At 36.7% G+C, this 15,940-nt stretch overlaps 1 protein-coding gene across 5 annotated transcripts in view; it reads left to right on the top strand.

The window, feature by feature from the left end:
• The first annotated feature begins 797 nt into the window (after positions 1-797).
• LOC139151353 (ADP-ribosylation factor-binding protein GGA1-like) overlaps positions 798-15,940 on the top strand; it is a 39,557-nt gene continuing 24,414 nt past the window's right edge. For 3 of the 5 annotated variants that reach the window (XM_070724061.1, XM_070724059.1, XM_070724057.1), the window contains exons 1-8: positions 798-840; positions 2,378-2,462; positions 7,182-7,356; positions 10,448-10,571; positions 12,164-12,264; positions 13,549-13,617; positions 15,008-15,226; positions 15,768-15,849. In XM_070724061.1, coding sequence (XP_070580162.1) covers positions 804-840; positions 2,378-2,462; positions 7,182-7,356; positions 10,448-10,571; positions 12,164-12,264; positions 13,549-13,617; positions 15,008-15,226; positions 15,768-15,849 — 892 coding nt within the window. In that variant the 5' untranslated portion in view covers positions 798-803. The remainder of the gene's footprint in view (positions 841-2,377; positions 2,463-7,181; positions 7,357-10,447; positions 10,572-12,163; positions 12,265-13,548; positions 13,618-15,007; positions 15,227-15,767; positions 15,850-15,940) is intronic. The other 2 variants (XM_070724060.1, XM_070724058.1) reach the window with 1 other exon arrangement.

Here is a 15,940-nt window from a genome sequence, read left to right as displayed (position 1 = left end):
TGCTGACAGCCAACCTTATCTCACTAGAAAAGAGAATCAATCCAAAACTTGCGTAATTCAGATGAGAAATTCAAGCACTGATTCACTTGCTGAATAATTACATTATCACATATAGATATTCGTACCATAAAGCCATACATTTGTTTTCTGAGTAAACTGTCAAAATTATACAGATCGTTTGAAACAAACATGGAACTTGCACTACTGAACTTTCTGTATCCCAGAAAAATACGGGCAGCATTATTATAAGCAACTCTCAGTTTCATCATAGCCCCAAGGGAATATCTAAACCAAAGGTGAGATCCGTACAATTGGTAACAATAGGCTTTAAAAATCATACATTTTACCCTTAAAGAACATAGCGAAATTTCCTCAGAAGCATATTAGCTGAAACATAGAATGATCTCTTTTGACTTTTTGCTGATTGTTATTATGTAAAATACCAATCAGCAAAAGCATTTAGAAGAGTTTCATCCTATGCATACAGTATATTGATGTTGACCTAATTTCAAGGTAGCAAATAACCGGGACTGTGCTGCGTGTGTTTGAGTAAGGTAGCAGGTGGGCGGACGTGGAGTTTATAAGGTATCCCTAAGAGATTGAAGTTTTACAATATGTTAGCTCTCTTTCTAGTGTTCGATAAAGAAAATACCCCTTAAATAGAAATACCTATTAGAATCTCATTATTTAACAGCACTAGTTTTATTGACATTCTCTTCCTCGCATTTATGATATGCTCACGACTAGTAAGAATTTGGTTTTTAGAATATATATTTACCTAGGTGGTCCTTATAGTATTCAACATGGCGGACGAAGGAGAGAGCCTAGAGTCGTGGCTCAGTGAGTATCAATTTTTCATGTATTTATTTCATCTGTAAAAGCGCAGACAATAAGCTAAATTTTTACGAAGTGTGAAGTCACATTTTAGAGAGTTGATTCGGATATTCATGTTGCTGTAAACATAAATATCACTGGTATGCTTGATAATACCACGTAACGTTGACGTCGGCATGAAGGGAGATTCAGGGCAGTGCGATGCCACTCTCAGTCTCGCGATGATTCGCACACCGGGATCTTTTCCGGGTTGGTCACAATCGAATCGTGTCTACCTGACTGGGCTACTTCTGCACGGTCTGCACTTAAGTTAACGTTTGAGTATACAATATATATCTCAAAGTCTGACGAATTACCAGTCGCTTTCAAGGAGTAAACGGGTGGGCGTTTACGTCGCGTCGCTCACTTTCGTTGGCAAATTTTACACATCATGATCAGATATATGACATACATACCTTGTGCGTGTCACGAGGGCTGCATAGTATAGAGTGTGCCACGCTTTTGCCAGTACCCAAAAATCTCTGCTTAAAAAAAACGTAAACGTAAAGGTATCAGCGGTCTCGCTACTTATACTAATACTATCACCAAGTAAAAACTGAAATTTAAGTGACCTCACGTTGCAAAATTCATCTTCATGGTTACCTCCTCAATACGCAATATTAAGATGGAATTGAATTTGAAATAATTACAGAGATGGAATTTGAAATAATTACAGTCTTTGCATGCTAATTAATATCTGTGAACTGGACGTCGTCTGCATGTAGGCACGCGGGCAGGATCTCTTCACAAAGGCCGAAATTGTTATTGTTATAGCGTACATGAGTGGATGAGTCATGACACCCAATGGAATGGTACAATGAATAAGATTAATTGTATCAGCATTACACACCTTTGCCTGGGACCAGCTGTTTTCATATACAGCAGTCCATCCAATTCCTTTCCATCATCATGTTATGATTTCGCCTTTTTGATGTTTGTTTTTGCTCCAATTTCTGTTATTCTGATCCCCGATATTACAAATTTTAACTCTCCCCAGTGATTTAATTTCATTAGTAGGTTATTGATGTCTGTAGCAAAATCTGATCTCTATGACTGTGTAGGGGGAAACTAGGGTGAGAGGTAAACACTTTTTTTCTTGTGTCAATATCCTTTCATTTTTTTTACTCGTAAAAGCTTGAAAAAGTTAATACATCAGAAAAAGATCAGTGCTCTACACAATGCACAAAATGTAAATCTGTAGGATTACATGTATACACTGTATAGTACGGAATAGTGAAGATGTCTTCTTCATCTTGCTGTGTTACTATCACCGCTGCATGTAAACATTCAAGTCTTCTTGTTTTCATATCTGCAGATAGTTTCTTCCATGCAAATAAAGGAGAGGAAAATAGAACACCATCTGACTGCATATTTCCGTAGAGAAATAGCATGAAAGACAAAACACTTTTACCGTAATCTGCCCTATATTGAATTCACTTTAATCCACAATATGATGGAAGATGTAGCAGGGTGCATAATTTTGATCATTTATTGCTGTCCACAGACAAAGCCACCAATCCTTCCAACAGAGAGGATGATTGGGAATATATCATGGGATTTTGTGACCAGGTCAACAAGGAATTAGAAGGGTGAGTGTTAAATCGATAAAGAATTCCATGAGTGATATTTTTCTTTGATTCCTCAATCATTTATTTTGATTATTCATTTATAAAGGAAATTCCTAATTCAAGCCCAGTTATCTTAATTTTCTCACTGTTACAGTATTTTTTTATCAAAAGTAGATGCTGTTCAGGGCTCGAAATTAACTGTTTTCCCTGGTAGTCCCATTGGGCTACCATTTTCTGAATTTGGTAGCCCAGCGACAAGGTCTGGTAGCCCATGCATAAATGAAGAGGGTTTTTCTGTAAAGGATATTTTATTTATATCTAGACAATGAACGATCTATTTAGCATGATTCTATCCAGTAAGTGAATTTTCTAGTCATTTGACATCAATACCTGCAGATCATAGCCTTAGGAGAACGGTATAGCATGTGCATGTACTGGACAACGGTGACATCTCAAAGTTTGACGACCAATTCACACATATGCAGAGCTTACATGCAAATATTTATGTTCGCAATGACGATTTTTCACTCAGTGTTGTGTAAACATAACATGGCTAAAAATAGATTGGCTTTGAATTTCAAGATGATAACTTGGTAGAGTCATGTTCCTAATACTTTCGTGGCAATTTTGACTATATTTCCCCACTGGAATGATTTCGTACACTCCGGAAAGCGTAATTTGTGGATGGCCCGACAGCTTTTTCTTTGCAGTTTGAATAATTTTGTATTTAATTGTGATTGATAAATTGTGATTAAATAACTATGAAAATGAATTTTCATTGGCCATCATTTCCCGAGCCTGTTATCCAAGTACATCAGTTCAGATGATGATATTTTATTGAAAGTTAGTTGCAACAAAGTCAACATGTCCTTTCTGTGTCCAGCTGGGTTGACTGTATGAGCGTCGGTCATCTCACAACGATCAACATCATGTCGCCCACTGAGTAATTTCAGTCTCAGGCTTTGGTAGTCCGTGTGGGCTACCATTTCATAGGTTTTGGTAGCCCAAGGGAAAAGTTGGTTGTCTGTGGACGCGGGACTACCGCTAATTTCGAGCCTTGCTTTTGTATCATTGTAAATATATATTTGCTGTCAATTTTGCCATAAATCAGATAAGGTCACAGATGTCTATATTAAAGGGCAGTGTTTTCTTTCATTTTCTCTCACAAGGGGGAGAATGTTACCCTCTGCTTTACAATTTTAGCAGAATTCGGTTTGGATTTAGGGAGAGTATAATAAATTATGCAAATTTAAGTCATGCAAATGAAGGTTTTGTTCAAGGTATTCACAAATTAAGGTCATAGCAGTGATCAAGTATAAAAGAGAGTCTTTCAGCTTTATCACATCCTTCTTCAGATAGGAAGCTTGTACCACTTTACTGTGGCTACATATAGTGGATTACATCAACTGTTCATGTATGATGTTACATCATAGACAGTAATCATGATGTGGAACGGTACTATAAATACTCTGTGTATATCATAATTGCACACCTAATTGTAGAAGGGTGACATGTTGAGCATTTGTGATTATTTGAAGGGGGATTCCTGCAATTCTGCTGTGCGTCCTCGATAAAACACTGAAGTTGTGTTTATGTAAGCAAGTCTTTCAGCCCATCCATATCTAAATGATGTATGATGTAGCTATATTTGAAAATTGATTCAATTCAGCCCTGAGGCTGTGAGAAAGTGGTTCAAAATATTACGGACATAGTTTTTCAAAACAAGCTGGAGTGACAGTTATAGCTACATTCCCTATCAGATTCTTTGACAATGTATATTGCATTCTTCCTGGGATAAGAGAGAGGAGCCTTGTCACAGTGTGTATTCACCATAGTCCAGAGGTTTTCCATTTACAAGATCACCTTGTAATATATCTACTTCATGAAGAATAGCCATTTCTGAGGAGAATGCCTTAATGCGTATGCTATAACTGATATCACTGTAATAGATGTAACAGACTCAATTCAACATCTGCTGTTCTCGGAAAAAGCATCCAGCAGGCTGTAAAATCAATAATAAAAGTAACAATCACATTAAATCCTCTTTCTCCCAAATTGCATTTATTTCTATGGTTTGTCTATGGAGCCTGATAGAAAGAGGATTAAGGTAGTGTGCGCCTCGAAAGTGAAAGCTGTAAACCTTTGCTCAAACTTTCCTAAATGAAACTTTCAACCATTCTCTTACCAAATCAACAATAAAATTGGGGGTCACCCTGCAAAGTTTGGAACTAGTGCAATATTTGAAATTCAAAATGGCTGCCATCCCTGTGTTAACTTTAGGGGGAAAAAATTATTTTTAGATTTTTGAAAAACTAAGACCCTAAAAGCTTTTATTTCTCCAAGAGCTTTTAATTATTATACAAGTGATAGGTCAGAGAAGAATTGTGGGAATTTGAGAGTCCAAATATCTGTCCCTGAGGTGCGTCCTACCTTAAGAGTACAAGCTCTGTTCATCATCTATGGATGGTAGTGACTGCCTAAATTCTTCCAAGTGGTTACAGAACATCACTCGGTGGAAATTTTATTTGTTAATAACATGGCTGGTGAAAAAAAAAATCAACATATTTAGATAGGCTGTGTTAAATAATCAAATCACGCCACCTTATGATTGAAAGTTTATGACTTTAATCAGGACCTTCACCTTGGACAAGCTCTGACTTGAAACTACCAGTTAGTGAAAGCTACGTGATTAGTATGAAAATCAAAATAATTTTCTATAATGCTGATGATCTTCCACTTTGAAATAAAAATGAAAAAATTTACCCTTCAGCTTTTACGCATGATTACTTCAGTAAGCAGGCAGTTTTTAAGAAAACTGGACAGGCATATCCTGGACTGAACATTGGCTAAATATGTGACTCATCTGCTATTACTATCAATGCATGAAGTCATGATTAACATTTCTTGTGTATGAGTGTTGCCAGTTCAGCTGGCATTTTGACATTTTTAGTCATGCTGATCTCTGCTTTCAAACACAGTTGCTCTGTTAGTAATCTTATTCAGTGTTTCTACCGAGTTTTGAAATATCCTCACCGTTTGGTTGGAAGGGATCTACATTTATAAATAACCAACCACAACTTTCATTAGCCACACCTGACATCCATAGTAATTGCTTCGTGAAAAGTTAAAAACAGTATCTCACAATTAGGATTACGTTAAAACTTCCAAATTCTACCAAATAACATAATTGAAAACATATGTGTATTGTCTCTCTTGCCTTCACATGCACCAACAGGATGTTTTGTGTTGATCCTTGTATCCAGATGTGCCTTGCTAACTTTGCTAACCTAAAATCCCATCTTACTATAAAATGCAGTGTTTCAGTCACACAAAATTTTGCAGGGGCCTGGTAGAACTACTGTACCAGTAGTGCTGAGTGTGGTCACTGCTGAAGATCAGTTAATTCCATAGGTCTTTTAATAAGTGATTTCACAGGGGTATTAGGGTTTATGTTAAATCCCCATCGTGTAAATTGTTCCGTCTCAAGAAAGATGGAGCATTACTTTGTGGATTCTTACAATATACAGTAGAATCCATGTTGGATTCTTGTACTATAAGTAGAATCCATGAGAGTATCCATCGTCATCCAGCACTGGGAATCCACCTTAGAATACTTAACTGATTCCCTCACGATTCAAAAGCGTTAGTAGAATCCAAAATGTAATTCAGCATAATTCTTTGTGGATTCAGCTCTTCCAGTATTTTTGCTAATGAAGATTTGGGAAGATAGGTAAATGGTTTGGGAATTTCTGTAACATATTGTTGTCCTCCATTATATTACCATGCCCTGCCCGTCGCATTGTGATTGGTCGAGCTGAACCACGTGACTAACCACAAATACACAGTAATGGTTTGTTTACATGCCCGTGAATATGAATAATAAGATTAACAACTCAAAGTATCGTAACTTTACAGCTCAAACGTAAATTGTAATCAATCACAAAATAAAATGGAGCACTTGTAGGTTAAGTTGAGATACTTTTTTCTGAAAACATCTCCGGATTTGCCAATTTTTTACAGCTTGCATGACAGTGCGTCGCGTATTGCTCAGTTTCTGGGGCCCAGTTGTCGTTCACTCCTGAAATTTTCGGAAATTTTGACTGTTCTCTTGGGTTCGCTGATAATATAATGGAAATAACAGACTCCGCTCTGACCATTAACCTTTATTTAAGGGCATGGGCTCAAGGAAAGCCAAATTAACAAGGTCGGCAAGCCTCGCCCGTTAATTTTTGGCTTTCCTCTCGCCCTTGCCCACAAATGAACGTTAATGGTCAGCGCGTCGCCCGTTATTTCTATAATATGATTGCATTGATATACCAAGAGCTACCCTGGTAACATCGAACCTGGGTTAAAGTTTACAGGAGTAGCAGCCTCAACAAAAACACTGAATCCACAGTGTAGGTCTGTTAAAATAATGGGCCACTGTGGGAACAAAGAATCCAGAACATTTGGCAAGAATGGTATTAAATCTGTCTCAGTCTGAAGCTGATCAGAAAAACCAAAGATAAATTTCAAAGAAGATTAATGTAGAAAGTCCAAAGTTTAATTTGGAATGCCTACACAACCCACTATGTAAGTCTTACTCGATTTGATCACAGAGGGCACATCAACATGAACAGAATAACTGCATAGCAGATGAGAAGTTGTAATAAAGTCAGCATTATTGCACAAACATCGTATAACTTAACAAATAAAGTACATCAAACACTGGGGTCATTGAAATCTCTTTCACTCGTCCAGGCCTCAGATAAGCACCAAACTGATCGCACACAAGATCCAGTCACCACAAGAGAAGGAAGCCCTGCAAGCGCTTACTGTCTTGGAAGCATGTGTGAAAAACTGCGGCAGAAGGTTTCATCAAGAAATTGGTAAATTCAGATTTCTCAATGAATTGATCAAGTTAGTTTCTCCAAAGGTAAGTACATAGTATACACAAAAAACTGAATGTCGCCTGCCCATTAGAATATGAAAAAACAAAGTAGTGCAAGCTCTATGTTTGTAACCAACAGAATCTAATTCTGATGTCCCTATGAGAAGACATAAATCTGAGACAAAGAGTAGTCTTTTTACGTAGCAACACGATGTGTGCATTGTGCATTTGACCTTTTCAAGTCTGAGATGGTCAAGCTATGCAGGGCTCGAAAATTCTCGCCGCCCGACGCCCGTGACAAGTGAATTTTGAGTCCGGGCAAGTGAAAACAACATTCTCCCAGCCCGACGGACAAGTGAATTTCAATGAGGCCACTGTACGTATGCGCTGCCACTCCTCTAGTTCTTTGAGTGTAACGCTTTCGATATGGCCTGCCGATAAAAAACTCTGTTCTGCTTGGTTACAAAATGGCAAAATATTGACGTATTTGCATGATCTTATGTTTTTTTCTTCTCATGAAATCATGTCACACGATGCCTCCTCAACAGAAAACTACAGCGTACAATAAAATGTTGTAAGGCGTTGAAACAATTTACCCTCCTTCCTACAAAGTTACAATGTCTTGAAACACTTTACTCTCCTTTCTACAAAGTTGCAAATTCCCTGGTACGTGAAGCAAACATTGTTGCTGTTCGATATGGCAATCACGGTCCCTCTCAGTCCCTCATGGACAGACCGTGCTACAATACATCATGGACGACCATGAATACACTGAGGCCTGGCTTTGCCTTTGTGAGTCCACGTACCGGTCGTCCTTTTAGTCCAAGTTTTACCTACTTTGCTTGAATCAAAATTTGGCCTGCAATTACTCAGTTTTATAGTAAAAACGATTATTTCCAAGGAAACTTTCACAAACAGAGTCAGAATACAAGGGAAAAGGAGAAAAACTTGAGGTTTTCTGAAAGGTCAAATCTGGGTCATCTTTGTGATGTCATGAATGAAGACCCTTTAAGTACACAATTATGGTTCAAAAGAAACCACCTAGGGAGGTCTAATAGGTACAATCTTATGATAAAAGGTAATTTCTTGGTGCTTTCCAATTTAATGGCATTTAGCTTGACTGTCAGTGTTAAATTAAATTTTATTACCAGTTATGGCAAAGGGAAATTGTCAATAGTAGTTGCAGTAAGCATATCCATTTCAAATCATCACATTAATATTTCTGCAGATTCCTCCAGTTTAATGAAGTAATGATCATCACCAGACATTTCTTGATGATATCAAAATATCAAATGAAAATGTTCCTTGGCTTCAATGTTATCATTATCACTAAAACTATTATTACTCTTTAAAACATTGGGAAATGAATTGAACAATATCATTGTGTCTTGTTTTAAAGGATTTTGACCTGACCCTTTTTGTCTCAAGAAAAATACTTATGCTAAAGATGCTATTGAGCCTGCTAGATCACACTACAACACAACACCACAATACTTGTATCTACACTGTCACTATGGCTACCGAATGCTTTCTCCTCCATGGAAAATTTGTATTTGTGTGGCTAACAAAACCACATAAGGAGCTTGTAGTGTATATGTATGATAAGTTTTCATATTGTCAACACTGACTCAATGCTGCAGAAGTATTCTGTATCTGTGGTAATATACACTTCACATTGCTACCTGATTTTTAGAATTGCCACCTAATTATTTCTTTTGGCACAAGTTTACCACTAGAAATGAAAAAGTATTTCAATCCCTTCAATGTCATAAAAAACACAGATAATTAATGTAATAAAAACTAAAATATTTCTTTGATGTTAAAACTGTCATGAACAACATACAAAACATCTTGATTTGTAAAATTAGGAACTCCTAAATGCTGAGAAAGCTGTTGCTACACTTGAGATCATAAACTGTTTAAAGGTTGCTCAAAGTGGCTACAAGATTTTTGATTTGGCTAATGAGTTGGCTAATCATTTGGTGACTTTAATAGGGGAACCCTGCAGTTTATGCACATACCATGAGGTAGCAGTAAACTAAAGTTTCACATGGGCATAATTTGACACAACACCGGTGACCTATTATATACTTACCCTTAGTGCACCTACCTGACTTAACACAAGGTACCAGGTCATGATGACACAATGACAATGTACCGGTGTTGTTTTATTGAAATACACTACATGTCCCCCCAAAATTTAATTTGTCCCCATTAAGACCTACTATGGGTCACTGTGTCCCCATGCTAGCAAAAGCTGGCTGAAACACTGTGCATGTATACATTACATAAGATATTATTTTGGATACACAGAATAAGGACACAAATTTATCAGTAAGTTACAGCTACAGACTTTCTTTACAATGACATGAATAAAACCATACACATTACTCCTTAAATCATCTGAAATTCAGGGCAAGTGAATTTTCTTAGGGACAAGTGAAATGAAAATTCACTTGCCCTATGGCAAGTGAATTTTAAAAAAAATTTTCGAGCCCTGGCTATGGAACAAACTACTTTATCTTTGACTCACCTAGCAATTATCTTTACTATCTGTAAAAGTTCTTTTTCAGTACATGATAATATTGACTGTATTCAAAATAAACTTTGTTATTATTGTTATAATAATACCAAAATAGCCCTTACTCACCAAATTAGTTTGATGATCCATGAAACCTTTTCTTTTGAAATTAAGGTTTGACCCCAACTATTCTTATCTTCAAATAAATGGATAGATCTCTCTTAAAACAGTTGAAGTAACAAAGCTTGTGAAGAGAGTATAACCTGAACTGCAAGGGAAAATAAATTTTATCGCTATGATGGTATTATCTGCAACAATATGAAACATTGAAGTTCAAAATAACTATCAATAGTGAATGTAATTTGGGTTTTACTGAAAGAACTTTCCATATTCACAGTCTTTGACAAGATTACTTATCGAATGAAACATAACTTTTGGTAGATTGTTCACTCTGTTCATCAATAGTTCATCAAAAATAGAGCAAACACTCACCTCCATTCACTTTTGTAGCTTTGAACTTGACCCCTGTGGATGAAAGAATGACACAGTGATCTAAACTCAATTTTAACCACATAACTGCCTGTTTCTTTCCCCCTGCGCTGTAACCCACTGCAGTACTTAGGTGACAAAACAACAGAAAAAGTGAAAACCAAAGTGATAGAGTTAATCTACAGTTGGCATATTGGATTGCCGCATGAGTCAAAGATAAGTGATGCGTATCAAATGTTGAAGAAACAAGGTAAGTGCTGCTTTCTGATGTATCATCTGATATAGTTAGTTTTACCAAGAGAACTTTTAGAGAAAAACTTTTTTCATTTTTTCATATATTTTATTTTTGATATGAAAAGTTGTTTTTTGATGACTCAAAACATGCTGAAATACTGGTCAGCTGTGCACAATCTCAACTCTACTTTCAGCCAGCGAAGATAAAACATTCAGTGAGACGTTTTAGAGTCTCCACCACAAAATCAAGATCAGTGTACACATGTAGACTGTTACTCATGCAAGCTTTTTAAAAAATATCTTGATTGGCAGTGCCTTTCATGAAGTCAAGGATAACAGCTTTCACTTACATGGTAACAATGTTGATTTGTGACAGGAATCAAAGTTACAATGGCTGGCCGTAGTTCATTTTGTCTTGAGGTCACAAACAAAATCATCTCTTTGCATTCAGCAAAGAGATAATTTATACTCTTTTGAAATTATGCATTGATATCATTTTGTACCCTGAGTGACTCTATGCTAGTATTCCATGTTTGTTTTTGATATCACAAAAATGTCAAGAAAGAGTCACTTTGTCTCTTTAATCCCCTTGTGGCCAAATAAAATATTGTAGAAATCCTAAACTGTGTCAAAAGAGACGCCTCCAAAAATATTACATCTTCAAACAACTGAATTACAAGTACTTTGAATGTGATTTTTCAAATGTACACACAGATGTTAAGGATGCTAATAAGCATTGATGTATGACATTTTAATTTTACCAGAATTGGAAAGTAGTGTGAACTGCAATTGCTCTAGAAATCTAGCATACTAACAGGTCAATTCCACATTCAGTTTGGGCACTGTGATTCCTGGGAACAATGGTTGATGATAAGGGCAGCATGACAACTCTTGTTTATGTGCTCCGATCATCAGCATAGTAATTGTGCATACATGTATGCATGTAAGGTACATGGCTATCTATAAGTATGCAAATGAAAGTCAAATATATACATGTATCATTCCAACCTTTGAAAAACTAAGTTATTTTAATCAAAGTGCTAGGTCGTCTTTCATGCACAGTGTCAGGCAATTGGAAAAGTGAAAATGTACTTACACTTCCCCTAAAGCAAAACTGTGTGAAAATGAACATTCAAGGTAGTATATGCCTGGAAAGTGAATGACTTAAACTTTTACTCAAACTTCCCAAGTGAAACTTTCAGTCATACTCTCACCAAATGAAGAATAAAAATCAGGGATTACCATCCAAATTTTGATCCCAGAGAAACAAATTACCTGACACTTGCCGATATGTAAAATTTAAAATGCCGTCATCCCTGTGGTAACTTTATAGGGAAAAATAACATTTTCAATATAGGAAAAACTAAGGCGGTGAAGATGTTTCTTACTGCAAGAGCTTTAAAACTAGTGCCCACAAGTGGTAGATCAGAAAAGAATTGTAAAAGTTTGAGAGTTCCATCTGTCTGTCCACAAGGAGCATTCTACCTTAAGAGACTGTATAGATATGAAAAGTGTGTGCAGAGTCACAGTGTCTCCCTTTTTACTGTATTCTGTTCCATCAACATTGCTAAACTTGCAGTTTTTTTGTTTTACATTTTGTCTTCACAGGTATAGTAACCAAAGATCCAACATACATAGACGAAAGTTATGAACCGCCGCCACCTCCGCGACCTAAAAACGCACTGTTTGAAGACGATGACAAGGCCAAGGTAATCTACTCAATGCCATGACTTCTTTCTCTCACACTCTTGCAAAAGTAAATGTAATCTCTTGACTCTCTGAGTCCATTAACATCTAACATACATTGCCACACTATTGGGTAAACTTGGTAGCAATGCACAACCTATTGCTCAAGATTGGTAGAAATAACGGGTTGATGTAGCTTGCGTTTGTACTAATACCCATATATAAGAGAAGTTGGATTTCATTTCTTACCCTAACATGTAGGTTGTAGATATTTCTAAATTCTAACATGAAATATTTCACTGGCAGAGGTCAGGTGCAATTTGTTAATAAATTCTCTCATTCTTTCTTTCTTTGTTAAATTGTTAATTATTTATTTATTTGTTTGTTTGTTTGTTTATTTACTTATCTACTCATTGCTTATGTTTCCTTTCTTTCTTTATTTAATCAGTTCATTCAGTTCATATACCTGTGCTGGTTTATTGATGTATTTTGATTCATTTTTATCAATATTTTCTTTGGCAACTCACATAACGGTTTCGTTGTGGGGCAGTCTAATTTGATAAGGTTCCTACGATAGATAAATGGCATGAGAAACAGAGAGAAATTTAAGAATAGAAAATCTAAGTTTTAGCATTGTTGCAAGTTTTGTAAAACTATCAAGGGATACATCATGGTAAAATTCAGTAAAAAACGTAACATTTCAAAGATTTAAGCATGCTATTTGTATTACCTAAATCCCTAATCCTTGAAAAATTCACCACTTCAGCATGCCAGATGCCATCATGTGCAGATATTCTCAATGCTCAGAAGGAAGTATAGACATAATGAATTCTTGGTGAACTTTTCAAGCTTGTTGCTAGATTTTTGTCAGGTAATTTCAACATGATCAAGTTTTCCCTCTGGTCTCCAAGCTGAATTATCCCCTTTACTAACATATTAACTGTACTCTGTAAAACTTTACACTGACCGACATTTTACTCAATATTGTCAAGTGAATCAGCCAGATTTGAGATATGGAGAGGCTGAAATAAGGAAAGATTTTTCGGTGTATTTGTATTCTCAGAGGGAATACTGAGAGTGATGGCTAAATGTGGCTAAATTATAAAAATACATAAATATAAAATATTCTTCACTGGAAAGAAGTCATTTGCATGTGTTTTTTCTGCACATCTGTGCTCCTGACATTAAAATCTGTTTTGACTATGTTCTGTTGCTACTGGAGTGGCCTGTATGAATTCCTCTGCAGTATCTGACCGTTGATTTCTCAAACATTTCTCGTATCATCCATGGTAACGCTATCCAAACAGGAAAAACTGAAGGTAATCGTCGATACACTTATGAGTTGGCTGGGAAATGGAACAGTCTATTTTAAAGAGGTGAATATGAGGGAACAATATGTCACATGCAGTTAACAGGGTCACCTTCACACAGAATGGATTTGCCTTGTCTATTAATGAAGCATGGGGTGGAACTTTCCTGCACGGGGGTGGAAGGTTATGCTGTTAGGAGTAGGTTCTATCGACTGTGTCATCTCAACTGCCGTGAGAAATGCATCCTATGGTGAAAGAAAATCCTCACACAATTTAGGTACACCACAACACTTAACATATTAGCCTGACCTGAAACCCTGGGATGCGGACATTGGGACGTAGGATTTGAGAGCAATTAAACAGCACAGAGAATCAATAATTCTAGTAATGTACAAGACGAAAGGTTAGGCAACTTAATTTGCTAAAGCAAGCAGTATATGTAATGCCTTTCTGAAGAAGGCCCATCCATCACAGAACCTGATGCATGTGAAACATTACATGTATGCTTCTGTATCAGATTTGGGGTTGGGAGAAATCAGACATCGTATTTTTATTGAAATGACAAACTTGCAACAGTGATAGCATGTCAGCCAGTAAACAAATGCAAAAGAAACCAAACTCAGAGGCAAAGTTATGTTCAACACAATGTGATGTTGGTATATCAACAAAGTATAGACTGCTTTACTGAAATTAAAATATCATTATGTGCTAGATTGTATAATGAACAAAATAGACATTAATGTTACAAGCAGGAGCTCGTTCAGATAAAAACAGAAAGGGGGGTCAGCACCATAGTGAAGGAGGTATTTCACATATGTCAGTCATCTTGATTGACAGGCTCTTGTGGATGGATATCTTCATAAAAAACTCTTTATGACCTATTCCAAAGAATAGCAGGGTAACAACTCCCTAGTTCACCCATGCAGTGTTCATATCACGTGACCTGTGTGACTTAGAAGTCGGTGCCCCATAAACAAGCTCTGCTTGTACGCAAACATGATGGGAAATCTTCATGCTGTATCAAAATTCCACTGAGCAATACTATTATCGGTGAATGGGGTGCACTAGAATGATTGGATAGTTGTTGCTAAATCAACATGTTTTGAGTTCGATGTTGAATTATTTTGTCAAAATATGTATTTTTTGATGAAAAATATTAATACCGGTATTACATTGAACGCCTTAAGTCAAGACCCAAAAGTTATGTAAATAAACAATTTAGATGTCCCTAAAGTTCATTCAGTGCAAGATAAAAATTGTTTTCAAAATTTATTTTGTGTATTACACATAGATCATCTGTGCCCTTCTTGCAAAGGTGGGCATTACAAATCTGGCTACAATTTGAAGAAAAAATGACAAAATGATTCACACATTGAACTTTGCAATCGATAGTTCTGACAGTGTAACATCTGCCAATGTAGTGATGCCAATGTTTTTTTTTTTTGCTTCACTGCAGTTGCTGGACCGACTGCTGAAGAGCAAGAACCCTGAAGATTTACAGGCCGCCAACAGACTGATCAAAAACATGGTGAAAGAGGACAGTGAGCGGATGGAGAAGGTGTCCAGAAGATTAACAGAACTTGAAACTTGTAATAATAATATCAAATTACTGAATGAAATGCTAGCACACTATAAAGCAGGCGTGACAAGCAGCGCAGAGTTGGATCTTATGAAGGTGAGCGTTTTGTCTAGTCATCTACGTCACTGCAGAGCCCTGATATGCTTCAGATTGAACAAAGAAAATCCCTTCCTGTAAACAAATCATTGCCAAAAGAATTTCCTGTGATTGTTAACATTAATCATCTGAACCCTAATTAAACGGCATTTTCATAAGCACGTACTCTACCCCATGAGTAACGGTGGATAAACGTTTGGGGCAGGTAGACCCAGCTAGTGAATCTGTTGGTTGGTGCTCTATCTATACATGCATGTGGCAAGCTGATCAAATTCAGCCTCCTGAGGCCTGAAATAATCCAAGTTTTAGTGGTTTAACCTTTCAGTGCACTCGTCTGATGAACAAGTGAAAACTTACACCCACATGTTATACGATAAAGAATGTATTCCAGACAACCAAACAAGACTAATGCCAACTGTACCGGTATGTTGATTCTGTTTGAGGGACCTCCAAATACTGAGTGAATCTGTGCATGTCAAGTTGTGTTGGGTCACTTTGGTCAGGGACTGTAAACATTTTATCGTCTTCTCTTTTTTTACAGGAGTTGTATGAGTCTTGTGAAAGAATGAGGCCAAAATTATTTACACTTGCAAGTGACACAGATGACAAAGATGATGAACTTAGTAAGTATAGTATTGTACAATCCCCCCTAAGTTACTCTAAAGTGTTCTGACTGCAAGAATGACTCCCTATTGGACAAAAGATGTAGTGTAC

This window comes from Ptychodera flava, chromosome 15 (assembly GCF_041260155.1).
Source record: "Ptychodera flava strain L36383 chromosome 15, AS_Pfla_20210202, whole genome shotgun sequence".
Classification (NCBI taxonomy): domain Eukaryota; kingdom Metazoa; phylum Hemichordata; class Enteropneusta; family Ptychoderidae; genus Ptychodera; species Ptychodera flava.
The sequence above is the reverse complement of the archived record's forward strand: the minus strand, read 5'-3'. Positions and strand labels throughout refer to the sequence as shown.